The following is a 27,702-nucleotide window of genomic DNA, read 5'->3' on the forward strand; positions in this document are numbered from 1 at the left end:
AGAGATATGGCCTCTTAGAGTTTTGAAGATTAAATGAAATAATTTATGCACTAAGCATTTCATTCAGTGTTGGTACATAATGATTACTTAATAAACAATTATTAGATATTGTTATTATTTAGTGAAAATAAAGGAATGGAAGAGGTGGAATAATAAGAAGTTATAGCAGAATGGTGGCTCTGTTTTTAAGAATTTGTAGACATAGTAGTGATGGACAATGACAAAGTCCAGATTGTGGCTGGGAGAATTGAGGTGACGGGAGTAAAGGTGGTACTTGAAATTGAAGGTTCAGGTACTAAAACATCCATTTTTACAGGTAATAAAGTATTCATACCTGGAAAAGTAGGCATGTCTCCATTTTTTTTTATTCCAAATTACTCCTTAATACATGATTTCTATCCTATCACTGTGCTGAATCTGTACTTCCTGAGGTTACTACTGGCTTTCCATCTGCCAAATCTGACATTCATTTTCAACCCTGATTTTGATCTCCTTGTAGCATCCATCACTGCTAGACGTTGCCATCAGGTAAGAATTCCTTCTTCTTTCTAGCTGAGACATTCATTCTTGATCTCTGTTTTCCCCTGTCCCATCCCTTCCTTAGTAATCATTACTAAATTCTCATATTCTTTATTTGGGTCTTAGATTTTGAGATGTCAATATCAGTCATGATCATCTTCTAATCTTGTTTCAATTTCATTCAAATGAATGGCTCATAGAACCATCCATATACAGATGGCTCCCAACTCTCTGCCACTTGGATCTGTAGCTCAACCTCCAGATACTGTCCAATAACATACCATATATTCTTCTTAGACATTTCAATCCATGCAACTCACCAAAATCACCACGATTAGAGCCACTTTTTATCTTAGCCTTGAATCTGATCATACATTTGTATTTTCTTTACATTTTCTCATGTAAAGATATTTTGGGGTACCAAAGCTGGGACCACAGAAGTCCTGTTCTCTCTCCATATTCAAAATTTGTCACTAAATTATGTGGATTGGAATTGCTTAAAATGATTGTTTTTGTGTTCCTGTCTCACTGTCACCACTGTCCTGCCTTATTTCATGCTTCATTTAGCTTTATGGGAATAAGTTTATGGGGATAACTTCTTAAACCATTTCCTATTTTTTAGAATGTCGCATCTTTAATCTTTTCCCATGCAACAACCAGATGGATAATTCTCAAAAACAAATTTAGTCAACTTATTCCTTTGCTTAAAAAGCTTCAGATATTTATCCCCCTTTCAAGTGTGGTTCTTTTCTTTTCTTTTTTTTTTTTTTTTTTTAGTTTTTATTCTTTTATTTATTTTTTATTTTTTTATGACTGGCCTTCTGGCTACCTCACTGGTTTCATCTCCATCACTCTCATATAGTCACTCCAACTTAGAATGCTATGGGTTATTTTATGTCTCAGAATCATTGTACATGCTGGGCTAGGAGTGTTCTACTTGGTGTTTGAAATATAAAACGCATTTAAATATTGGCTAATGTTATGGTTAATATTTTAATTTTAAATCTTGTAGTGAGATATCACCCTCAAAATTTTAAATAAAAATTAAAAACTGAGAATTTAAACTCTAAAATAATGCTTAAGTAGATTACGGTAGAGACCATCCTAAATATTACAAAAGAATGGATGGCTCTTAAACCAGGAAGGCTAAACTTTAATATGATTAAGTATCTGGAAAGAAAGAATTAGTCAATGAGAAAGAGTACTGATCAGCAATGGAAACACAGAAAAGGAAGCCCCAGAGACTGTGCCAACCCAAGCTTGTCCAGGGAAGAGGATTCCATAGTCCAAAGATTTAAACTTTTTGCTTGTTCTTTCTCTGAAGAAGAAACATCACATTATCAGAGTCTGATGCCTTCACGCCTCTGGCTCTTATTAGTAATTCCCATTCCATTTGGTAAGCAATTGTCTGGTTATAATTTAGTTTCCCATCTAGGATATTTATAGAGAAATAATGTAAGACTTCTAGAAAGTAGTAGTTCACATCATAAATAAGCAAATGTTTGTCCTGGCATTATTTTCACCTTTTGAGATAGATTTGTTAACACAATTGCAGAGAATGAGATCTTATGCCGAATTGTGGCTGACTCTGTGAGGGGACCGCTCAGAACTTGGACAATTAAATCTTTATTTATGTTAGGGGTTTGCGTGTTTGACTGTGAGCTTTTGAGGGTAGGAACAGCATCTTGTTCCTGCATGACCGGGATCTCTCACAGTGCTAACAAATAGCAGGGCTTAAAATGACTCAATTGTTCAATAAGTCACCCTGTAGAGTGGAGCTTCCTGAAGAAAGGGAAAAGATTGGAGAAAGAATTCAGAAGTGGGCCTGTGAGATGGAAGAAGTGGTGATTAGCATGAGAGTGTGTGCTTCTGCCAGGACAGGACAGATGAATGGTGATGCTTGCCCTCTGGGTGACTGCTGAGGATGACAAGTGAGAACGACATTGCCAAGAATAACCAGTCTTCAAGTTCAGTCAGAATAAGGCTGTTTCCTTGTTGGCGCAGTGGAAGTATGCAAGACGTGAGAAGTGACATGACATCTGCTGTCTGTAAGCCTGGCCAGCATACTTTGACTATGGTGATGAGTTATTTTGGACCTCTGTAGACTCTGACCTTTGATAGGTGCAGGTATGATTGAGCCTGTAACACAGTGGAAGCCACCTTATATTTGCAGTCTCGGACAAGGGGCGTAGTGTCATTAGATGGTGGTCCTTTGGGACAGCTGGACTCCTGTAGGTAAAGGACTTTCCTGTCTGCTGACATCTTTCTACCAGACTCATTTATGCCCCAGTCTCAGTCCTCCCCCATGAAGTCTTCCTTCCAGTCTATGTAGGCCTCTGTCCATTCAACTCCTATAAACGTAATATTTATGTCACTCATTTTCACCTGTTAAAAATTCTTCACTAACTGTATATTCTTCAGTTAGATTATAAAGCACGTAACGTCTAGGGACCAAAGTGCTTCCTTGCATCTCTTCACAGTGGTAAGATGGTGCTAACAAGGAATGAAACTGATACCCCAAATACTCTGAATTGATTTCTTTTTTGGTATTTAGGACTGTAAAAAGATTAAAGGAGAACGGTTTGCTCCTTGGGGAATAAAGCTTTCTGTGAACAATGTCTCGGCAGAGGACAGAGGAAACTATGCATGCCAAGCCAGACTGACACATGCAGGGACACGATACAAAATTTTCAACAGGATTTCTGTGAACACCGGTAAGGGCTTAGCTCCATCGCCTGGCTTTCTCCTGGCTTTGCGTGAGATGAATCTCTGATTTTGAGAGAAGTGATTCTTGATCTTGACTTTCCTGAAGGTTAGCAGGCTCTGGGAGTTGCTGTTATTAGAATCAGAGAGGCCAAAGAGGGAGGCAAAAGGGCACAAGCGGTTTAGTTTCCTCATCTGAAAAAACAGAAGATTCAAAACTCTTGGTTTATTTAGGAAAATTGAGTGAGATCACGTATATAGAGTAGCCATTGGGGTGCCTGGCCAAGTCTAGATATTCAGTAAATGGTGGATATTATGAATATTGCTTTAATTTCCTCAGTCCTCACTACCATGGCTCTTCCAGTGGCCCATTCCAGGTTTGCCCTCCCCTGGCTCAGGTGCTTCAGAGTGTCCAATGCTCATGGAATTTTAGCTCTTAAATATACGTGCTGGAGATCTGAAAGCAGAATCTTGGGGGTAGAAAAAACCTTGGAAATAATTTAGCTCAAGCCATTAATTTTACAGAGGTCCAGGAGGGACAGACTTATTGATGCTTACAAAGCTGGTTAGTCACAGAAATTGGGCCAAAACTTGGGCCTTCAGGGCCCAAGCAAACATTTTCTGAACATATTCAACAAGGAGTTCCTGCTATGTTGCCTTTTGCTTTTTTCCCAGTAGAGGGTTGTTTTCTATATTCACTTATCTAAGTGGAAAGAACTTAAGGCTGAGTATGTCTTTTACTTGGACCTTTATGTTTGCCACTAATTTTTGTCAGACTTCATGTGCTAGGGGACACTTAGAGACTTCTCGATGATGTGGCCCTCTTAGGGGATGTGTTCAGCATGGATGGCTTCCTGTTTTCCACCTGGAGCCCCTTAGTTATGAAAATTAATTGCATTAGATTATGACTTTTATGCCTTGGGATTTTGCTAACTGCTATAATCCTGTAAGTGGGCACTTTCTGTGTCTCATTCACAGAAAGTGAACCCCTGACATCAACCCAGCACATGGCCTCTGTTAAGTACAGATCCAGTATGGACTGGATGACTGACTCCTACCATGCTCTAGTTTTATCAGGAGCTGGGGAAATTCTTGGAAAGGAGAAATTTCAAAGGCAAAATGAAGAATAAGACTTCAAGAGGTCACTGATCCCAGTAGTCTACATTTCACATCATTGCAATAAACATTTATTTATGATCTATTATATGCCAAAATTATTAGAACCTGATCATTAAAAAGAAAAAACAGGTTTCTTCTGCCTAGTGGTGGAAGAGCTAGAGATATAAATGGATCATTTTAATATCGTGTAGTAAGAATAGAGTTATATACAGTTATAGGAGCAGGAGTTACAGAAATAAAGAAGAGTAAAGAGGGGCAGAGAAAATACTATAAGGCAAAGTGTAGATGTGTCTACCATCATAGTTGATGTTGATATAAAATGAATCTGTTTAGAGCATCAGTATGAGGTGAGGCATGATGGAAGCTGTGGGCATAGAATCAAACTGGGTCAGGGTCAAGGGGACCCATTATATGTAGGCTTTATCATGCAGCACTGACGAGCCCTGGAATGGGTACAAGCACAGAGTAACAAACCTGCACTTGGGATGGGTGAGCTCAGTCTTGAGATGGTTTGAGCAGGCATTTAAAGGGATCTAGAGGCATGGTGGTCACTTAGGCAGCTGCTGCAACATCCAGAAGAGTACAAAAATCTGAACTTGGATGGAGGTGGTAAGGATTCGTCTTCAGGCAGTCATTTAGTGACACTTTACTGAGTGCCCAAGGCCAGGTCCTGTGCTAAGCAGAGAGAACATGGTGATGGGGAAGACAGCCCATGACTACTGCTCTGATGGAGCTTTGAAGTCTGAGCAGGGAGGGAGGCAGAGATTAATCAAATAATCTACTAGTGAGCAACTACCAAGGAGATTAATGCAATGAGCGAAAGGAAAATAGGATATCAAGACACAAGGACCCGTTGAGAAGACAGTGGGTCAGGGAAAGATTCCTGATAATAGTGATGCTGACAGTCAGGAACCATTAACTGAGAGATGGAATGAATGAGATTTTTTGAGACTGAGTGTGCAACCAAAGTGAAGATCCTATAACAAGACAGACCATGGTATATCTGAAGGATGGAAAGCAGATAGGTCGGCTGGAGCAATGCTGAGTAAGGAAGATCATGGTAAGAAATGATGTTGAAGAAGTAGCCAAGGGCCAACATTGGGTAAAAACATACAATCTGAAGTGGGGAGAACAAATTTTATCTAAGAACAATGGGAAGCAGCCAGAGGGTTTGAGAGCAGGACAGCAGCATGATGTGACTTATGTTTCCAGAAACTCACTGTAGCTGCTGTGCATAGAATGATCTCTATAGAGATAGCAGTGGTGGTTAGTAGACAAGTGCAGCAATACAGGTGAGACATCGGGTAGGCACAGGCAACATGATGGCCCTGAAGATGGAGTGATGTGGATGGACTTGAGGCATTTTAGGAGGTAAAAGATCTTAGTGTTAGACTAAATCTGGGGTGAGGGATGTGGCAAGGTCAAGAAAGCTTTGCCTTTGGGCATGTACAATTAACTAGATGGTAATACTATTCAATGAAATAAGATAGCTCTGGAGAACAATTTAGGAGTGAGATTCTAGGTTTTATCATGGCTAAGTTGAGTACTTGGTGCTCTTGAGGCATTCAACTGGAAATATGGAGTTGGCCTTGGTCTCTGTGAGTCTGGAGCTTAGAAAAAGTGCTGCAGATTCAACTTATAATGTTACTGGCCCTTAAATGCTGTTCAAAGAAGTGGATGTCAATGAGAGTGCCTAGGGAAAGAGTAGAGAATAGAAAATAGAAGGTTTAGTGGTAAAGAAAAAGGCACAGAGTGAGAAATGTCAAGAAGTAAAATTAGTTTGACTTGGTGATTGATAATTTCAAGAGAGTGAGAGAAAAACTGTTGCCAAGGATGACTTTCAAATTTTAGTTGTGCGTGATCAGTGGAAGGTGGTTCTTTATCTAGCTGGTGATGGCCTTTATTTGGGACACACTAAATTTGAAGAATTTCTAGAATCTGCAAATATTATGGTCATTATAAAGAACATGTGTTTTTGCATTTTCCAAGCTTCCTTTTTATATTCCCCCTAAATGTATAGGAGGAGCGTGGGAGTAACAAAATTATTAAATTTTGGTGGACAGATGGGGAATGGAAGAAGTAGAGAAAGACAAAGGGGAGATATAAGGGAGATTATTATAGAGTTGAGTGTAGGAATGAAGAATTACAGTAGGGGTAAAGGAGGAAAGAATATGGAAAAGCAGGGTTGGAGGATCGAAGAGTGGAATTGGGACCTGGGCAAGAGATTTGTTCATATCTACCTCTTAAGAAGTATATTTGGATTATTAGATAATGAGATTTTATTGTACAATTTCATTAGTTTATATTTGTACCAAATATATGATGGGAAAGAAAATTCTCTTGGTAGCCTGTCTTTTAGTTTTTTTTTTCCTTAGCAATTCAATTATTTATGATTTAAAAATATGCATTTGTGGAGTCATATTTTGTCACACTATGAGTTTTGATTTTGCTTGACCAATGTTTGTTGAAAGTCTGCCCTGTGCCATATTTTTTGATGCCATTTTCTCATTAAAGAAATTGGGAATGTATCATGTGTATTCTTACTCAATTTCATGTGGGTATGATTTTTTAACAGAAAATGTTGGACATGGAAGAAGAATCCCTAATATAACTTATCCCCAGAACAATACAATTGAAGTACAGCTTGGTGAGTAATGTTATAGGAGCCATTAAAATCACCAAGGGTAGAAGTCCATGTGTGCACATATCCTTTTGGGTGTTTGAATTTCATAGATGAAGACACACCCCATGCACATTCAGTTTCCAGAGCTAAATGTATCTGAGCTCATTAGGAGAGGCATCAAAACCAAAATTTAGAGAGTGGAAGCCTGGGGAAGTTGTAGTATCAAAGCTCTGGCAGTGAGCACTGTGGGTCTAAATGATTAAATTCACTTATGACAAGGTGATGAAAATGTAAAAATCATTCCTGAATAAGATGATACTACTATAACGTTGATCGAGAATTCTGAATTATATTATCTCACCCTGGAAAGTATATTAAAGGAGTAGGAAAAGTTATGTCATATTCTTTATTTTACATAGGAAGAGACCAGTAAACATCACCTCGCTTGTAAAATAAAAATATGTTGAGTAACTTCTGAGGAAAAAAACGTAACTTAAACAAAGTTTTTATTAAAAGATAAATGCTCAGGTTGGGTTGAATATTAAAATATGATAACATTCTCTTCTCAAATGATATAGATTTAAAAATACATGACATCAGAAGGTATAGATTTAAAAATACATGACCTATTCATAAACAAGATATATCTTGCAAAAATAACACAAAAAATCATGTTGGCAATATTAATCTTTTAATCTGATGATATACCTTTCAATGTAAAAATTGAATGGCAAATTGAACCATTTGATACTAATAAAAATTACAATACCTAACCCTAATAAAAAGTTGTATGTATCAAGTAGCAGTGCATCAGAATATATAAAGCTAAAACTCAGATATACAAAAACAATGCAAGATAACACAACTATTTCAGTTATTGTGGGCAAGTTTAACATACTCTGGTTTTGACACATTAACTAAATAAATAGGGATCTAAAAGATTCTAGTAGTATAATAAGAGTAATGTATTGTATAAATCACACTCATAAACACCTATGAAAAACTCAAGACTCTCAGAGGAGGAAATTATACAGACCGTATGGTGCAATCACAATGCAGCAAGTCTAGAAATTTACAAAGTAAAAACAATGATAAACCTTACATAAATAAAATTTACTTATTTTAAAAATTAAGGGACAACAAATTTATCTTCTAATTATTTGCTTTGTTGGTTAGATTTAATCCATAGTCATAGAATATTTACAAAATAACAGCAGTGAAAACATTAAACTTTATGGAAAGTGTCCAATGCTAAACTCTAAACAAGTTAATCTTTAAATATCATTAGTATTAGTAATGAGTATAGAAATAATTAAAATACATAAACTAACCATTTAACTCTTTAAAAGGGGCAACTAAATAATTCTCTGGAAGAAAATAACAAAGATAAAAGTAAAAACTAATGAATTTATTAAAAGATAAGTCCCAAAGTTGGTTCTGAGGTAGAAGTGTTCAGGGAAGGGAGGAATAAGAACAGAAGACCGAGAAATCTCCCACAAATCTAATCCCCCAAATGTAGAGAAACTCAAATGTAAAAGGCAGAAGTGAGAAAGGTTATAAAGCAACAAGTAGAAAGGAGATGAAATCTGTTTAAAACACTTTGGACTTACACATTTTAAGAAGTCTTGTTAATTTTTAAGAAAATAATAGTGCCGATAATAGAGGATATTTGTCTACATATCATTACCATGTGAATACTCTAGTGGATTTCATAAACACCTAGAAAAGATAAGTATATCTGTTATTAACTCTCTTAATTAACTTTGTTCCTCCTTCCTGTCTGAAAATTCTAGCCAATGTGCTCAGACAATAAAGAGACAAGAGATGTAAGTCTTGGAAGAGGATGTTAAGCACATAATTATTTTAAATGATCTATGAATATCTACTTGGAAATTCTAAGAAAGTTTTCTAAAACACTCTAAGTCACCATAATCACTGTTTAGTAAGGTTTTCCAATACAAAATAAACTTTCAAAGCGAATAGCATTTTTATATGCCTGAATTAATTATGTATTATGTAATTGGGGAAAATGACATTCAGAATTGCAATAAAATAATAAAATAGTAGAGAATAAAATGAACACGAAATTCGAAAGACCTGCTTACATTAAAATAATTATGTTTTAAGCAAGGACATTGGAAAAGGCAATTTTTAGTGAATTTCCTTACTGTGTCTCTAAATGGGAACATTCAATATCAAAAATAGGTTATTTCTCCCAGATTAATAAACAAGTTTAATATACGACCAAATAAATATCACTGAATGTCCTGAAATTTAACAAAGCATTTCTAAAATTTATGCCAAAAAATACTGGAGTTAGCAAAGAAATAACTGAATAAAAGAAGTAGAGACCTTTCCTTGTATACATAAAAGTATTATACAATTACAATGAGTAAATATTGATAAAATACAAATAGATTAAAGCAACATAACAAAAACAATAACCAGATGGTAGAATATGAAAGAATTTAGTAAAGGTGATTTATGGGATTTAAAGATGTGTAGGGAAAGAGAAAGAAATGTATATCAATGTTGGTGTACTTGTTAAATTTGAAGATTATGTAGTTCATTCTTTACTTCATATCACACACAAAAATATATTTTTAAAGAATAAAAAAAACATATAAAAATAAAACCACAAAAGTAACATTAAACAATAAAGATAATTTTTTATCTAATTTCAAAATAATGTAATTTCTAAAGATAAAATCAGTGGAAGAAATCACAAAAGATAAAAAAAATTAGAATAGCATAAAAAATGTAAATATCTGTATAGAAGAAAAATGGTAAAGTAAAATGTGAATGACATACTAGGAGAGAATGTTTGGAACAAATATAACAAAAAATAGGAAATATCATTTCTATATAAAAACACCAACAAATTAAGGAAAAATGAATGGTTCAAATGAGGCAAATAAATAATTAATAGAAGAGAAAAAAAACAACTAACAAAAAATGAAATTATATTCATCTACAATTGAAGAAATGTACATAAAGCAATGATATTTATTTATGAAATGGATAAGGAATAAAATTATGTATAACACCAAAGATTAGCAAGGGGAAAATAAAGTATTCTGAATTATTAATAACAAATAAGAGAAATCCCTTTAAATCACATGTGTTTAAAACTCTCCAAAGATTTCCCATTTCACTCAGAGTAAAATGCAAAATCCTTGCATGTCCAACACGGCCCTCTGGGTCCTCTCCTTCATTGCCAGTGCTCTTGGAGCTCTCTGCCCCATTTTGCCCCTTCCCTTTCTGCCATTCTGCTTTGGTCATGCCAGTCTGCCTGCTATTCCTTGAACATGCCCAGCACGCCTCAACCTCAGGAGGTCTCAGATGAATGTCATCTCACCTGGCCTCCTCATTAAAACAGTAGATCTCATTGTCACCATCATGCTCTATCTCCTGAATTTTATTTTTCATAAATCCACTTATCATTCTACCTCTCCTATTTTGAACTTCTTTTTGGTATCTCTAATTCTATTTGAATCTATACTCCCTAAGAGCAGGCTTTTTGCCCATTTTGTTTCTTTCCCATATCACCAGTACTCAGAACAATCCCTAGAACATAGCAGATTCTCAAGAAATTGTGGCTAAATAGATAAGTAAATGAATAGATTGATATAAACTTAGTAAAGGAACATGCCAACATATATTCAGAAGCTTCACAAATATGTATAACTTTTGATTCATTAAATTCTAAACCACATGCTTGAATTTTTAACAGAAACAGTGGAGGTTGTATACTGAATTTATAATCAGCAAAAATATGTCAATCTGAAAATGACACAATTTGTCAACCACAGTCCTACCCAAAAGGACATTTTACAAAGAAAAATTCCAAGCCAATCTCATTAATAAACACCAGGTATACATACCTGAAATATGTACATGCGAGGGGGGGAGAAGGTGGTGTGGCTATTCACTTAATAATAATTCAGTAATTTTACATTTATAGTCTATATTTTTAACTATACATGTGTTCTATTTCACAAAAGAAATTCATAAAAGAACTTATTATGACCTGGAATAAAGAAACTTGAAGTAGACTATTTAGAAGTACAGTGTTATTTTTACATGTAGAAAATCATGTAAATATAAATAAAGTGTAAATGTAAATTTATCAAACATAATTTGTGAATGTGCGTGGAGGCAGAATAAGGACAGAGGAGAAAGGGTAGAAGTCACAACGGGTGAGGTAGAAAAAGCGCTGGATTTGGAATTAGAAAGCCAGAGTTCACATCTCATTTCTTCCTCTAACGTATGACCTTGGGCAAGTCACTCAATCTATCTGAACTTAATGTTCCTGTCTGTAAAATGAGGATATTAGCATCACCCTTTTCTCCCTCTTGAAGAGATGAAGACTAAAGGAGAAAAGCGTGTATGAAATATTTTGTAAACTGTCAAGTTCTTTGCTAAGGTTACTAAGAGCAGAAATAGTATTTGTATCTTTGATATTGTGGAGAACATTGGTCAGAAGCTGGCAGCAGATGTATATCTCTTTACAATAGATATCCTGCAAAGTCACTTGTCCCCTGTGATCTCTGTCCAGGGAGGGAACAAAGCAGATTCACATTGACCTCAGGGCCATATTCTTGGTAATCAAAATACCAAGGCTCAAAAGCAAGGTACATTTGTTAACCATGTCATTTTTGGTAGAATTTTCATTTAATATTTGTGAATTTGATTTTTATAGGCTCTGCCCTTACTGTAAACTGCAACATAGAAGATAGGAAGGATAATACAAATCTGCGGTGCTGGACAGTCAATGGCACTTTGGTGGATATTTACTATGAAGAATCCAAACGAATCCAAGAAGGAATTGAGTAGGTGTTGTTTTTCTAGCTTCTCCCAGAGCGAGCAAGAATTTCTCCACTTATGTGATTTTGGTGTTAATACTGCTTTTTGGATGGTTCTCACTGTCCCCTCATCTTTTTATCTTTGTCTTTCAAAGATCTTCTCAGTGCTGTGTGTGAGCAAGCATCTGCTTCAAAGAAGTGTGAAGGGCTGATTATTCATTCCCACCATGACCTAGTTAGAGATGAGGCCGAATGTGAAGTATGGCCTTCAGGCAAGAAAATTGATTTCTGTCAGCTCCTACTTAAGGCCAGTCTCCTTCCTAGTTAGTCACGTGATGAACCAGAGGCCTTCGAGGCTTAAGTAGCAAAATAATAGGCAGCAACTCAGGGACTCTTGTGGGGAACAGTTTGTAGTCATTAGCTGATTCAGTGGTATGAACCTATTTTATGGTGGTGGAAATTGAAAGATGTGACAGAAGACTCGTGGAGTTGGAGAACAGAAGAACTTGTGTTGGCCTTGCAGTGTAGCTAAGTGGAAAGGAAGAGAGAGAAGAAGACCCTTTAGGGCTGGGATGGTGTCTGAAATTAGCAGAAGTACACTTCCTTGTCATCATCCAGATGGTAATGCAAATTTGGGACCTCACGATGCACATACTTCATTGAGTTACTCAGAGAAATATTCATTGGGTAAAATGGTGGCCTAATGTGTCCTCTGAAAGGGAACCTTATCTTCCAGACTAAAGGTTATAAAATACATTGGGTAAAATGTGACTCATGTATTAATGATTGGCTTTTTTCTTCTATAGAACTCACGTTTCTTGTCCGGACCATATTATTTACACAGTGAACATAACCTTCTTGGAAGTGAAAATGGAAGATTATGGCCACCCTTTCATGTGCCATGCTGGCGCGTCTGCAGCATACTTTATGTTAAAACTCCCAGGTAATGTCCCCATGGGTTACATACTGTTCAGAGTTTTCAAACTGATGGCAAAGAAACACATAGGAAAGAGAAGTGACGTTAAGTGTTTAGTTTGAGACGGCAGAATGTTATTAAACAGAGAAAATGGATACGAAATCTAGGGAAGAGCTGTTGGAACATCTGAAGATGCTTTTGCAGTAAGGCTATGACTTTATTATAGCGTACTTTGCATCATTTTAATACACATCGAGAGTTTAGGCACTGAAATTCTAGAACGCAGAAGTGTTCTTTTATGAAACCTGATGGCTCAACTTTTAAAATCACATGCTTGTGATTTTTCAGCTTTTAGGTTGTTTGTTATATGTAATTTTACACGAAAATTAAATGTTTATGTATGTTTTTATCATATGACTTTGTAAAATTACCTATAGAGGCTGAATTCTGGTATTTGAGCAGGAGGCCGTCAAATGTGGTGTGTCTACACAAGTTGCACTGTTATCACTGTACAGAGCATATCGACATTCCATTGCAGGTGATAGAACCAGAGGGTAAACGGTGATGGATGAAATCGTAACTTTGATAATAGCTTAAATTATTAACATACCAAGGGAAGTGTCTGAAGCCCCCTGTAAAATGTTGATGTGTAGTTTACCAAGACAGGTTTTTCTCTTTTGATTCTATTACGATCAACTTTATTTTTCTTGGCTAGCTACATGCAAGAGAGAGGGCTTCAATTTGCCAGTGTCCTTTCACAGAAATCTGCCCATCCTAGAAGTTGAGTTCTTTGTTTCATAACCGAGACTGAAGATGACCAGCATAGATCTACATGCCAGTGCTGACTTATAGATACTGATGACCTGGAGCCACTGTGTTCAGAAGGATTCTGAGGTCAAGTCCTGGCTCAGAGGAAAATTGCTGTTGACAGTTCATACCTGCCAATCATGTGAGAGGAAGGGGGCTAGTTTGTCTTCTCTGTTTTAGGTCAGTTGAGAAACCCGTGCTTCACCAAGTTTATCTTTGGTCCTATTCACACTAATTTCACGTCTCACACACAATGTGTTTTTGGACACATGTACTTTTCTTTTGCCTGAGTTCTTAGACACATTACCCTCTTAAATCTAAGCCTCTCATTGGTTTATGTGTGGCCAAAGGTGAGGTTAAAGCTTCTCCATTTGACTTCCTTATTTTTGCTGAAAACATATCCAGATCGAATCTTATTTAGTTTGTCTGAAGCCGGGTCACTAGAAAGTTAGTTGAATTGGGTATATTTGTCTGTGAGTTTCTTTTAATTATTTATTCTCAGCTACCATCTCGGTTTAAGGCTGGAGGTAGCCTTATGGACTCAAATGGCCAAAAATATTGCCCTTAGCAGGGCCTTCAATGGGCATCTGGTGTCTTAACAGTGAGTTTTCCACTTATTTAAATTTCAAAGCTCAGACTCCGTTAGAACTTATTCATTAATATTCTGTTTCCACTTTTATTAACCTTTAGGTCATATATGGAGCAGAAAGTATCAACACTCCTAAATGCAGTGAATGATCAGCTCAATAATTTCTGACCATTGCTCCTGTATGCTTACCAGGGGCTTCTTAATCTCATAGGCAGTGTGGGCATGGTCTTCTTATCATGGCCATTTACTATAACAAGATCCCTGAAGGGGACATGAAGGCTTCCCAGACAAAGGTCCTCCCAAAAGAAGGGGTAGCATTGGTGTTCCAAGAGCTGAGGAAGGGCAAAGATGCGAGAGGACAGGAGAGAAGAGAGACTGCATCTAAAAATTAGCAACTCACAGTTCAAACACGTGGTCAGGATCAGATCGGGCACCAGTGTGCAGAGCAGAGCTACCTCTATTTGGCTGCGTTGGGACTTAATCAGTGGACTGATACATTTTTAGCACAGAATGTACTTTTACTTACTGTGCTTCATTATGCCATGTATTTAAAGACACCCGAGAGTAGCTAGGGATGTCTTTGGCCTCAAAATGTTTTGCAACATGGTGCGGCCTAGGGCAGGTTGTGATATGCTCTTTAATGAGTATTTAAAAAGTGAAAGTATTCTGAGAGTTCAAAGATAAAGTAAATTTCCCCTCCCCACTCCCCTGAACACATACCTTCTGGTAGAGACTGCAGGATGAGGAAGGGGGCCGTTGGAGGTAGTTATGTATGTGGTGGATTCTAAGACTGGGGAGGGTTTCCCTTCCTGTCCCCTCCTTCCCTTTTTCTAGTCTCCCCTTCCTAGAACCTCTTTCTTTGGCAGACCAGGTTTGGATTGCGGTAAGGAAGTGCCATTCGTTTTCTCAGATATGTAGGAAGGATCCTGTTTCCGCAGACTTGGCCGTCCACAGGAGCTGGTTCTGCTCCTCGACCACCTCCTGCCCATGGCTTTTTCCATATTTGCTCTCCAGTGTGCTCAGCAAGCACAGCAGTGTGTCAGCACCCTTCCTGAGACTGTGGCTCTCCGGCCAGCACCCAGCCCGTACTCTGTTGTCTCAGTGAGGCTGAGGCAGGTTAGGGTGTGGCTCGTGGCCAACAGAGATGGAGGCAACCGACGGCTCCTTATTTATGACACTAGTCCCACTGCTCAATGTCAAATAACTGGGAAGGCAGTTTTAACAATATTACTATCAAGAAAGTGTAGTGGTGTCACGTGGACCACTTTTCTAATAATGTGCTCAAGCCTCACACCTGGAGAGTCTGGTGTCGACTAAGTAGGGCCTGGCCTTTTGTGTTTTGATAGCAAGTGAAGCATGCTATGTCTGTCTTTGGGTGATCGGGTCCTACAGAATTTCCCTTCCCAGGTTCCCAAAATTTGTTTCCTGAAATTCATGGTTCAAACCATACTAGTCTACTCCCATACCTATTACTGAACTACAAATAAAAATATTTAAGCAGCATTCTCATCGACATTTGGCATTTGCAATGTGATCTGTGTAAGTAGAGTGTATAATTGACACTTTGTATTATAATTTTATTTTTGCTGTCATTTGTAGAGCCAGATTTTCGTGCTTGCTTGATAGGAGTGCTTATCGCCTTCGCAGGTGTGACAGCATTCGCCATGTACACCTACACCATTTTTAAGATTGACATTGTCCTTTGGTATCGAAGTGCCTTCCAATCTATGGAGATCATGGAAGGTAAGTGTGGGGAACCGGAGAAAAATGCCTCAGAATTGGTGTTTACTTGTCCACGTAATCATTGTAAATATACTTGATCGTATTTTACTAGCTTGCCTTCTGTGTTGTTGGCAAATTTAGAGGAAGGAATCTCCCTGAAATGTTCCATACTTCTGATAAATGATTTATCCACAAGCATTGTTCAGTCAAATTAGGCGTGCAGGCCAGCAGTGACGGAGTGACAAACATTTACTGAATGTCAGGACCAGATCGCCTTCTGAGTCCCATTGCAACCATTTCAGAATGGTTCTCTCACCTGGTGGTGTTTGCAAAAGAAGAAAATTTCTCCTGGCCAAAGTGCTCTTATCCATGATGTACCTTCAACACAGTGGATGTGTGGACAAAAGTTATGTTATGGAGGAGAAATGGAATGAAGGAAGAAAGGAAAGAAGGAAGGAAGGAAAAAGGGAAGGAAGGAAGGAAGGAAGGAAGGAAGGAAGGAAGGAAGGAAGGAAGGAAGGAAGGAAAAGGGAAGGAAGGAAGGAAGGAAGGAAAGAAAAAGGGAAGGAAGGAAGGAAGGAAAAAGGGAAGGCAGGAAGGAAGGAAAGAAAAAGGGAAGGAAGGAAGGAAGGAAGGAAGGGAAAATGATCAGCTCCTGCCTCACAGAGTGCTGTGGGGGAAACTGAGTTCAAGTCCAGGAAAGCACTGAGCAGGGGACCTGGGGCACAGGAAGGCTCTTTTTTGCCTGGAGGTCAAAGCAAGCTGCCTGTGCTGCTGTGCCTGGGGGTTTTGGTGTGTTCTGTGGATCCTGTGATCTGCCGGCACTATTCAGCACAGTAATGCCCAGGGTGGTCCTGAGACCCTGAGAAGCAAACATTTCTTATCTTTGTGGCTTTAACTCCGAGATATAGATATTGTCTTAGAATGGATGTGATCTATTAAAGCCTTGAAAAAATAATAAATCTGCTTTACAGTGCCCTGATTGGATGGAAAAATTAATAGCAGGCCAAGAGGAGTTTGTGCGGCTCACACTTGTGAAGATGCGCAAATTTATACCTTTCAAGTCTGGAGACTCACAATGCTGAAAGAGCGGCGACATGGGGAAAATGGGTGTCTGGCGTGTTTTGTGAGTCTCTGTTCCAGAGAAGGCCCTGTTTACACTAAGTGCCTGTTTTGCGTATAAAAACATAGTAGTAGTTGTTGCTCACATGTTTGATGAAATGCAAATGTTCTAACACAGACTTTATTCTATATTAAATTTTAGAATCAAACTTAGCAACTCTTGAGCAACAAAGAAAGCAACAAATACATATACATTTTTTGATGACAAAGTTCAATTGTGGCATTCTGGTTTTGTGTGCTCAGTGAGCCTCTGGTGCTGGGCACAGTTGGCCAGATTTGGAATTTCTGTTGGAGCCGCTCCCTGCGAGCCTGCCTGTGCCTGCGTTGTGGCCTGTATATGCTGAGAAGAGACTTTGGTGTGTCATTACTCGTCTTTTCTGACACACAGATGTGAGTGGTTCAGCTGCCTTCTGTTCATTGACTGAGAGAGAACTATGTTGACTTAGATGATATTCTTGGAACTCTGGCCTTGTGATGTTTGTCACTCTCTGACTCATAATGACTCTCAGAAGTGTGAGTGATGAGTGCACGGCAAAGTTGCCTGTTAGTGAGGTCAAGTTTAGCAGGAAAAGCAAAAAGGAACAGTGACTCACACTGAGCTGGGGAAGCTGAGCAGATGAGACTTGGAGAACTCTGCCCTCTGCTGAGCTTGGCCTGCAGCCCCAATTCAGAATCCTCAGTGGCCTGAGGATTTGGTGAGCACACTTACGGTCAGCCAGTTGTCCTCCTCCTTTTTTTTTTTTTTTTTTGCCTTCTTTTTTAATCCAGACACACTTTTATGATTCTCGACAGCTCAGCCTATGAAAACTACCCTGTAATACCCACTGGAGTGTTGCTTTACCTGGTGATGAGACTCAAAGATGAGTTGCAGATTCTGGTTTTATCTTTCATCTTGCTTTCCTGGAGGACAGTTTCTGATTTTTGTGGGGTAATGGATGGCAAACACAAATGAGGAGGAAAGAGAAATTGTGTCTTTTTTACGATAAAGTATTTATTCCATAGATTTGTCAGGCTTTATATGTGATGAATAGTTTCATGTGTCTAACTCGCTGTCGTGTTAAGAGTCATCAACAGGCCTGGCTATAGTCCACAAGTTCTGTGCATGCCTAATAAGTCACAGGAGGCACTTTAAAAATTCTCCTGCCAGGTGCGCATGTGTGTACAATATAGTACAAGGATCAGTTTACAAATTGGCCCGAGTGATATGTATATGCCTCACCCTATCCCAAATAAATTTGAAGAGAATGTTCACATAGAACAGAACGATCAAAAACAAAAACAAAATAGGTACAGTGAACACAAGGCAACAAAGGAAGAATAGTAAAATAAAGCCAGGATAGAGGTCCTGACCAACCTTAGACAGTTTTAAAGGTGAGCTTGCTTTAAAAACAAAAGCAAATACATGATTCATTGTGTGCCGTTCACAAAAAACCTCTCAGTTGCTCATGAGAGCTCATGGCCTTTTTCTGGGACAATTTTCCAAGAAACATCTATTTTTTTGTAGGGAGTTTCATTTCTAAAGGACGTGATTCAGTGAACCTTGTGTGTGATTTTTATTATCATGGATAATTTCCATGATAAATGTAACAGATTTCATGTGGTTTTTCTTCTAGTGTCTTATATGTATTTATAGGGCTACAACACTGGATCTTATGCAATTCAGTGAAAACACGCGAGGGCCAAATCGATTGTCTCATTTTTCTACTGGTCCAGTTTGGTTTTTGGGCAATCTTGCATAAACATTAATTTACGCGACAGCCAATAAGGACATATGTAGATGCTTCAACATCAAAAGCAGGGTTGAATCTCCTTAGAAAACAAAAGGAATTTCTCCAGAACCTGAGTAAGCGGTCACCCACCACTATATAGAGGTGGGCTGTGAGCTTCTGCTAGCATTACCCAGTTTCCTCAGAATCTCTCTTGGTAGGTATATACTTCTGCAAGTTTCTTGATGAAATAGACAGTAGGGAGCTGTCCGACTCATCCTTATTTGTTGCTATTTATTGCTATTTCCTCAAGTGCAATTTTAGTTAGTATGGTTGGGAAACAAATTACTTCAGAATTTGGGGGCATAAAACAACCATTTATTTTGCCTGTGTGTGCTGTGGATCAGGAATGTGGAAAGGCACAATGGGGATGACCTGTCTCAGCTCCATGATGTCTGGGACCTCAGCCGGAGGACTGACAGCTGATTTTGGCTAGTGGCTTCTGGCCTCAGCATTTCTCCACAAGGGCCACTCGAAACAGTCTCTCTGTGTAGCATGGTTTCTTGCTTTCAAGAACAAACAAGCCAGGGTAAAGCCATGCTTTCTTTTATGACTATGATCTTGAATTTCTAGCATTACTTCTACCCTATTCTCTTCATCAAGGCAGCAACAGAGTCCCCGCCCAATTTTAAGGGAGTAGAAATAGATTCCATCCCTTTATGGAGTGTGACAAAGATCTGAAATAGCATGTGGGGCTGGAAATATTGTTGGGGAAATTTCTGAAAAACGCAGTCTGACACAGTTGCACAGAACTCATCGGAGATTAACTTTGTGAAGTTTCGTGCTTCCAATTCTCAGCTATACCAGAAGGAGTGGTGGACTTGGGTTTGAATCAGAGCTGTGCATTTACCAGCTGGGAGACTGGTGAAATTATGCAGCTTCTTTAATCCCTAATCCCTATAGACACGTGACCCTCACAGCTGACACTGAGAAGAAAAGCCATGAAAGGCTGGTGTGCAGTGACCTGAAAGGACTCTTCAAACCCAGCGGGCTGAAGCAAAAAAGCAAAACGGCTGCAGCTTGATCTTTTGCTATATTGGTCAGTGTTACAAATTGGTCATTTCAAAGTGATGAGAAACCACTGCATGTTGAGAACAAGTCAGCAAGTTTTATTTCTGTTCAAAAGCTTAGTCAGAAAGAAAAAAAAAAGATGACTGATAAATTGGAAGCATGAGAAGAGTCACTAATGACAGGGCTGGGGACAGAGATAGTGGTGAACCTAGATGTTTGTTGTGATATTAAAGCCAGGAAATTCCGCATTTACTTGGCAGGTGCCACTATGAACAGGGCACCAACCTAACCAATGCTTTAAATAGGAAAATTTAATTCCTTCCTAAAAAGTTTTTGAAACATAAATACTTGATGAAATTTTTTTTCCTATTCCCTCCCCACCCTCTCTATGTATACACAACACACACACACACACACACACACACACACACACACACGCACGTGTATAAAATCTCCAGGCTTTAGAAAGTCAAGTGTATGACATTAAATTATATGCAGAAAAATATTCACTTATGGAGTGGTGGTCTAGTCTAGTGACATTTAAAGCATTTCATGAGGATTTTTAGCTAGGTTGAGTTTTTGCCAACTCTAGACCCAACTTAGTCATCCCTTTAGTAACTGCCTAGGACCCTGATTTATTAAAAAGCTGAATCTCTTCATGATCTAGAACTTCCCGATCCACTACATAGATGCCACACTTTTGATTCTCTGTGAAATCAAGCTCCATTCAGACATTTGGCCATGCTGGTGGAGACCTCCTCTGCAGCAGGTCCTGTAACAGGTGTTGAGGGTAGAGCAGGAGCCAAACAAAGTTCCTATTCTCATACAGCTTCCTGTGATGACAGGGAGTGAGAGACTGAAACAGAATGTGCATATGTGTGTGTGCAACTGCACATGTGCATGTACTTTTGTTACTATTTCCCACAGGATGGCCAGGAATGATGAGCAAAGACGTGGAGGTTGGCAGTGGTTGATGTGAAAATCATAGCTATGTGTAAACTCTAAAGTTCTGTGCACATTTTGACTACTCTTATTTAGACAAAAACTAGAACACAAGACTTTGCTCTCTTTTATTAGGCTGAGAACAACTCCTTTCCGAGTCTGTTCATCAAACAAACTTCCACAAAAGTGAATAGAAGAGGCTAGCTCCCCTCCCCACTTCCTGTTAGGTTGGCTTTACATTTCCAAGTAGCCTGGAGTTTGAACATCACATTTTCCAATGAGACGCCCACTCAAACCGTCTAGCCATGCTAAAATTTCTTGCTCATTCATATGACCCCTGAGCAGGGCATTCATACACATACATACACATACCCCTTTCATGCCCCTTCAAGCTATTTCCTTTCATAGCCAGTTTTCTCTCCACTTTCAGCCCCTCATTTTTTCCCCCTAAACTCTCCCTGCCCTTTAAAATCCAGGAGCTATCTCGTGTTCTTTGTGAGTTTTTTCCTAAGAACTCCAGAGGATGGGGAATTTTCCTGTCTTTCTGTCTCCTGTTCATTCAGCCATTTGTTATCTTATAAGGCCTTGGATTGTTTTTATTTCTACCTCTATGAATGATGTTCCTAATTAGGTCTTGTGTGCTGTCCATGTGTACATTGGTGAGGGCAGTGGCTGATCCTTGTGGTTGTTCAGTCAGCAGTCACTCATTCTGACGGCGATGACATGTGTGGTTGTTTTCGACTGCTCAGTACTGCCCAGATGATTCCTGGAGTCTGTCAGATGCTTGGCCTCTGTACAAAGTGGTGTGAATTGCAGTGATGCAATTCACTGGTGTGTCTAAATTGTGAGAGATTTGGCCTGGCGCAGTTAAGACGGTATTCCCTTGCACATGACCAGTCTAGGATGACATTGATGGAGACTCTTGCTTTCAATTCTTGTTTTCAGCCACCTCACAGGAGTAGTATAACAGAAATGAAAAATGCCTCTCATAGGCTTGTTAGGAGACTGGACATGACTGAGGAAAGAATCTCTGAGCTTGAGGATCTCTAATTAGAAATCTATAAAACTAGAAAGCAAAGAGAGCAAAGACTGAAGGGAAAAAAAAGAAGAAAATATCCAATTACTGTGGTACGACCACAAAAGGTATAACATGTAATGGGAATGCCAGAAGAGAAAGAGAAAAGAATGGAAATATTTGTAACTAATAATTGAGAATTTTCCCAAATTAATGTCAGACATAAATCCAGGAAGCTCAGAGAACACTAAGTAAGGTAAATGCCAAAAAATTGCCCCAGATTTTTCTAGGCATATCATTTTCAAACTACAGAAAATCAAAGATAAGGAAAAAATCCATCCCCACCCTAAAAAACAACCAGAGGCAAACAAACACTTTACCTATAGAGAAGCAAAGATAGTAGTGACACTTGAATTCTCAGAAACCATGCAAGCAAGAAGAGAGTGGAGTGAAATATTTTAGGTGTTGAAAGAATGAGATACTGAGTGTGGCAATGCTTGGCACTGTGTCAGCCAAGTGGACACTTGCTCTGGTGCCATTGACCCAGGCAAAAAAGGACATGGCAGCAGCTCAGATTTTCACTTTGTTAGCGTAAGAGAATTTGATAGGAATAATTCCGTGAGCTTGTCCCATTTATTTTTTCAGATGGGAAACTGTATGATGCATATGTCTTATACCCCAAGCCTCAAGGTGAAAGCCAGAGCCATCATGTGGATACACTGGTATTAAAGACCTTGCCTGAGGTGCTGGAGAAGCAGTGTGGATATAAGTTGTTTATATTTGGCAGGGATGAATTTCCTGGACAAGGTATGTTTTAAATGAAGTGAAAAACAATGAATGAATAAAGAGTAAAGAAACTCTCTCTTCGTTCACTTTATAGGTGATGGAGGCTCTACTGGCCTTCCCCATCAGACCACAGAGAGTCTTTCACCTCCCCAGCCCATAGCCCCTGTGCTGAGGAGGTCGGGGCCAAACTCTCCGCTCTCAGTAGGCTCATTCCTGCAACAGAGTAACTGGGGTCCTGGTTGAAATAGTGTGACTCTCATTTTGAGTAACGATATAGTTGACCCATTCACGTGTACAGGTGGCAGGTGCTGTAGCCTTGGCAAAGAGACTAACTGCTAAATATTTTTTGTAGATGCAGATATGTAAATCAGCTCATATTTAATGCTGATTTTACAAAACCCAAGCACCCAACCCTTTCCTACCTAAATAAAATAGAAGTTATTTGTTTATTTCACCCATTTAATAGGGGTGTAGCTTTGGGCAGTGCAGTTAATATCTCTGAACCTTAGCTGTCTCATCTGTCAAATGGGGACAAGAACCCTTCCCTGACTTGGATGAGAGAGTTAAATGACTTTAAACCAGAGCAGGTGCTCAGTACATTACACACTCAGTGAACAAACGTTTTCCCTGTGAAAGTGATACACAGTAAATGACAGATATCTGAAATAAACATCCTTTCTAGTTGTCAGGAAACCAAGATTACTACTTCATATTATTTGATAGTGGCTTACTTTGGGTCATTTTTAAAGTACTTTGGATTTGTAGGCTGTTCATATCCACAGTGAGACCACAGCTATATCTCACCTACAACTTTTCAAATTATAAAATTATCCTCCATGAGGAAATGAAACTTACATATAGTGCTTGCCATAAACATGGGAAAGAGCTACCATTTCATAAGCATATAAACATTTATCCATTCACTTATTCAACAAACATTTATTGGGCACCTGCTACGTGCTAGGTAATGCTCTAGGTCCTAGAAATATTAAAATAAGCCAAAGAGAAGAAGAGCTGACTTTTGGGGAGGTTGCAGCCTGTTCTTATAGACTAAGTATAAAAGGGATATAAAACTTAATCTTTATTTCTCAAAAAAATTTATGCACAGCTAGATAGTTGAAGAACTCTCACCTCCCCTCCCTATGAAATCATCAGGGTATGTTACTGGTTTAAAATTAGTCCTATAAATCCTGTTCATTTAAATAGCTATAAAGCACAAGAGGAAAACAAATAAAAATTAACATGACATTTGAGCTAACTACGTTTTTCTTATCCTTTTAAAATCTATTTCTTTTTTAAATGTGTTCATCACATTCTACCAGACCTTCAGCTGAGTCTGGGGATACAAAGCTAGGCATGGTAAGATCCTTGTTCCGAGCAGTTCGCCATCTGTGGGTGGAGCTGGTGGGCCAAGGAAAGTGACATACCAGTGACTAACCATCGAAACATGTGATTCATGAATGTAGAGGACCAGTTTTTTAGGGGAAGTCAGGAAGGATTCACAGAGGGGATGATAAATGTTAAAAAAAAAAAAAAAAAACTCTCGTTAATCCATTCCAAAGTCATATTTATTCTTAAGTCCTTTCTCAGCATCCATTTCTAATATGCTCAAGAGCGTTAACAATCTGGGCTGTTTTCATCATGAGATCTTCTGCATCTTCTTTCTTTATTTGCAGCTGTGGCCAACGTCATCGATGAAAACATTAAGCTATGCAGGAGACTGATCATCATCATACTTCCCAGATCAGGAACTATGGGCTTCGACCTATTAAAGAACATGTCAGAAGAACAAATTGCAGTCTATAATGCGCTCATCCAGGATGGGATGAAGGTCATTCTGATTGAGCTGGAGAAAGTCAAGGACTATACAGCCATGCCAGAGTCAATTCAGTACATTAAACAGAAGCATGGGTCTGTCCACTGGAGTGGGGATTTCACGGAGCAGTTGCCGTGTGCAAAAACCACGTTCTGGAAAAAAGTGAGGTATCGCATGCCACCCAAAAGGTTCCCACCATCTTCTCCTGTCCAAGTGCTGACGCATACACTTGGTGACCTCACTACTGGCAAGTGGGAAGCCAATGCGGGCTTCATCACCCCATGATGGAGAGTTCGTCCTTGTGAAGTAGCTCACATTTGGACAAAGTGCATTGCATTCGGGTCATCTGCTTGAGGCTTGCTGTTTGTTGTGTGCTTGTGAGCGAGAGGCTGTGTCTATTTACTAATTTTGATCAGAGCTACTTCTTCAGGGAAAGACACCATCTCCCCAGAAGGCCCTTATTAACTTATTGGCTGTGAACATGTGAACCTTCGCTAAACATTGGCTAGATCAAGCATTTGAGCCCCTGCAGGATGTGACATATGGCATTGTAGATGTCAGGAAGTTTAGCACACAATGTGGCATCCATGAGACCAAGGATGAGAGCCTGGGTAGTCAGGGGACAGGAAGAGGGCAGTTTGCGGGCTTGGGTAGGCTGGCAAGGATAATGACGCTTTTTTCATTCCTGACCAGTGTCCACTGGGCCTTGGTCCTCAGGGAGTATTTGCTAGTCTATGAGCCCTTCTTACTCTCTAGTGTAAATAAATAGCTGTGACCACGGTCTGAGCAGGTTGGTACTGCAAGCAAATAAGGCCATCTAGAATAGTGGGGACCAACCGTGTGACACTGGGTTGCCCGCTAATCACCCTCTTGTTGGGGCCCATCCTTCGATAGACTTTATATATCAAACCAAAATGAGTTGTAATCACTTATTGTTCCAGCTGGCCTGAATTCTGAGTAACATGTGAGAGACGTGGTCATCACCTGAGATGATGTCATTCTAGTCCAAGTAAAATATGATGACCTTTCAGTTAGCTAAGGCACCCATGTCACAGGTCAAATTATGATTTAGCAAGTTGTGAAGGTTTTTGGTACTAAAAATCAGCTGTAAACTCTTACCAGGACCTTCAAAGACCCTAATTTGAGGAATTTTGATATAGCCCAACTCTTATTCTGTCGTTGAGGACACCGAGCCTTACAAAATGGACTGCTATGGGCAGAATGTTTGTGTCACCCCCAAATTCACATGTTGGACTCTAACGCCCAAAGTCTTGTTATCAGGAGGTAGGGCCTTTGGGAGGTAATTAGTTCATGTGGAAGGAGGCCCCATGAATAGGGTTAGTGCTCTTACAAAAAAGACCCTAGAGAGCTCTCTCACCTCTTTTGCCATGTGTGGACACAATGAGAAGTCTGCTAGCTGGAGGAGGGTCCCCACTTGACCATGTTGGCACCCTGATCTCAGACTTGCAGCCTCCAGGACTGTGAGAAATAAATTTCTGTTGTTTATAGGCTCCCTGGTCTATGGCATTTTGTTCTAGTAGCCTAAACAGACTAAGGCATGGCCCTAATAGCGGGGCCTGGAAAAGGGTCAGCCCATGGGCAGGACAGGAGATAGAGACAGAGCTTATGGGAAGGGGAGGGGTTTGTTGGGAGAAGAGTGGCTTCAGGATGGGGAGGAGCAGGGTGTATCAGGGGAACACAGGATCAGGTAGTCTGGGCCTTTCTCCACAGGCCGTGGAGGGTATAGAGGGTCTGATGAGGTCTTAAGTGATAAGAAGCACAGTCTGGACTTAGAATTTATGTTCCAAGTTGACCTAGTGTTACACATCTGTTTATCATCATATTCGGGTCCTGACTCGGCATCAAGCCACTCTATTTAATATTTACTCTTTAAAGATTCTTAAATTGCGGTAAAATATACATGATGCAAAACTTACCATCTCCACCATTTTTATGTATACAGTTCAGTGTCATCAAGCACACTCAGAGTGTTGTGCAACCGTCACCACCACCACCTCCAAAACCTGTTTGCCTTCCTAAATTGAAACTCTGTCCACATGAAACAGACTCCCCGTTCTGCCCCTCCATCCCCTAGTTCTTGGCAACATTCTACCTTCTGTCTCTATAAATTTGATGATTTTAGGCACCTTATGTGAGTGGAATCATAAAGTATTCGTCTTTTGTGACTAGCTTATTTCACTCAGCATAATGTCCTTAAAGTTTATCCATAATATTTTCTTTTTGTTTCATTATTTTTACCTAGTCCCTGACTCCCTTCTTTCTTTCTTCCCTAGTTGAAGGGTGCAGTGAAATGAGACAGATGCTCTATTTTATTATGGGGCTAAAGCCAAGCACCAAAAGTAGTAAGCTCACTAGGGTTCTAATCAGATGTTTGTAATTTCTTTGCATCTTGGTTTATCTCTCTAACACGAGGATAGTAACTCCTCATGATGTATTTGTTGACTTAAGTAAAATAAGCTGTTTCTCAAGGTGGATCCGAGAGCAAAACGATGGCCACTGATGTGTCCCTCATTGTGTCCCCCTCACTCTCCTTCAATCTTTTCTTCTCTGGTTAGTATCCAGAAATTGTCAGCACTGCTGGAGAAGGCTCGGCCTCCGTAGGACGCCTGAATGGCACTCTGCGCTTCGTTTCATCTCTTTTAAAGAAGGAAAAAGGATGACAAAAAAAAAAAATAATAATAACCCATAGCAGTATACCACCAGGTGAATTGGATGACAAAATGGAGGTTTTCTTGTCTCCATCAGGAGGCTGCTCATCCTCCACCTCCCCCTACTGCAGAAGAGAACGTGGTCAAAAGAGACAAGCACACTTGCACACCCAGCTGAAACACATTGTGCTAAAATGTGTGCCTGGGCAAGCTGTGTTTTCGTCTGTCTCCTCTTTCCTGCATGCCACCAATCTCTTGCTGTGGGGTGGGGCTGGATGGGATTCTGGACACTGTTGAGCTCAGTTGTAGAGGCAAGCTGGGTGGATAGGAGCTGGGAGGACATCACCGTGGGCCGTGGTGAATCCTGCACGGACGCCTGTGTCTGCTTGCTGTACGCTCCTTCCCCTCTCTGTCCACAGTGAAAAATTAAACTGTAACTGTGGGAAATGTCAAAAGTCCATGAGTGAATTTCATTCTCAATTTTGAAATGTGAATCATAGTTTTGTTTAGCACTTATTTGTAAATGACCTTTTTTTTTTTTTATTCTAAAAAAATAAAAACCTATTTCTACTTCAACCAAATACCGGTCTGTCACTACTATAATTCCACTACCTGGTGGTGGCGCCATCTAAGAAACGGGGCAAAGCCCGACTGTGATTATAATTACAGGAAAATGTGAGGATGATGTGCAATCACATTTACCCCTTACTTACTGGATGTATTATTTCTGATTCCGAGTCACTGGCACTTATTGTTTTATTTGATTTATATT

At 39.3% G+C, this 27,702-nt stretch overlaps 1 protein-coding gene across 1 annotated transcript in view; it reads left to right on the plus strand.

Moving 5' to 3' along the window:
* Positions 1-24,888, plus strand: part of IL1RL2 (interleukin 1 receptor like 2) — a 37,264-nt gene extending 12,376 nt beyond the window's left edge. The window contains exons 5-11 of the mRNA XM_016120747.2: positions 3,074-3,233; positions 6,917-6,988; positions 11,667-11,796; positions 12,576-12,712; positions 15,681-15,824; positions 22,305-22,466; positions 24,122-24,888. Coding sequence (XP_015976233.2) covers positions 3,074-3,233; positions 6,917-6,988; positions 11,667-11,796; positions 12,576-12,712; positions 15,681-15,824; positions 22,305-22,466; positions 24,122-24,546 — 1,230 coding nt within the window. The 3' untranslated portion in view covers positions 24,547-24,888. The remainder of the gene's footprint in view (positions 1-3,073; positions 3,234-6,916; positions 6,989-11,666; positions 11,797-12,575; positions 12,713-15,680; positions 15,825-22,304; positions 22,467-24,121) is intronic.
* Positions 24,889-27,702: the final 2,814 nt, after the last annotated feature.

Source organism: Rousettus aegyptiacus, unplaced genomic scaffold (assembly GCF_014176215.1).
Source record: "Rousettus aegyptiacus isolate mRouAeg1 unplaced genomic scaffold, mRouAeg1.p scaffold_m13_p_7, whole genome shotgun sequence".
NCBI lineage: Eukaryota > Metazoa > Chordata > Mammalia > Chiroptera > Pteropodidae > Rousettus > Rousettus aegyptiacus.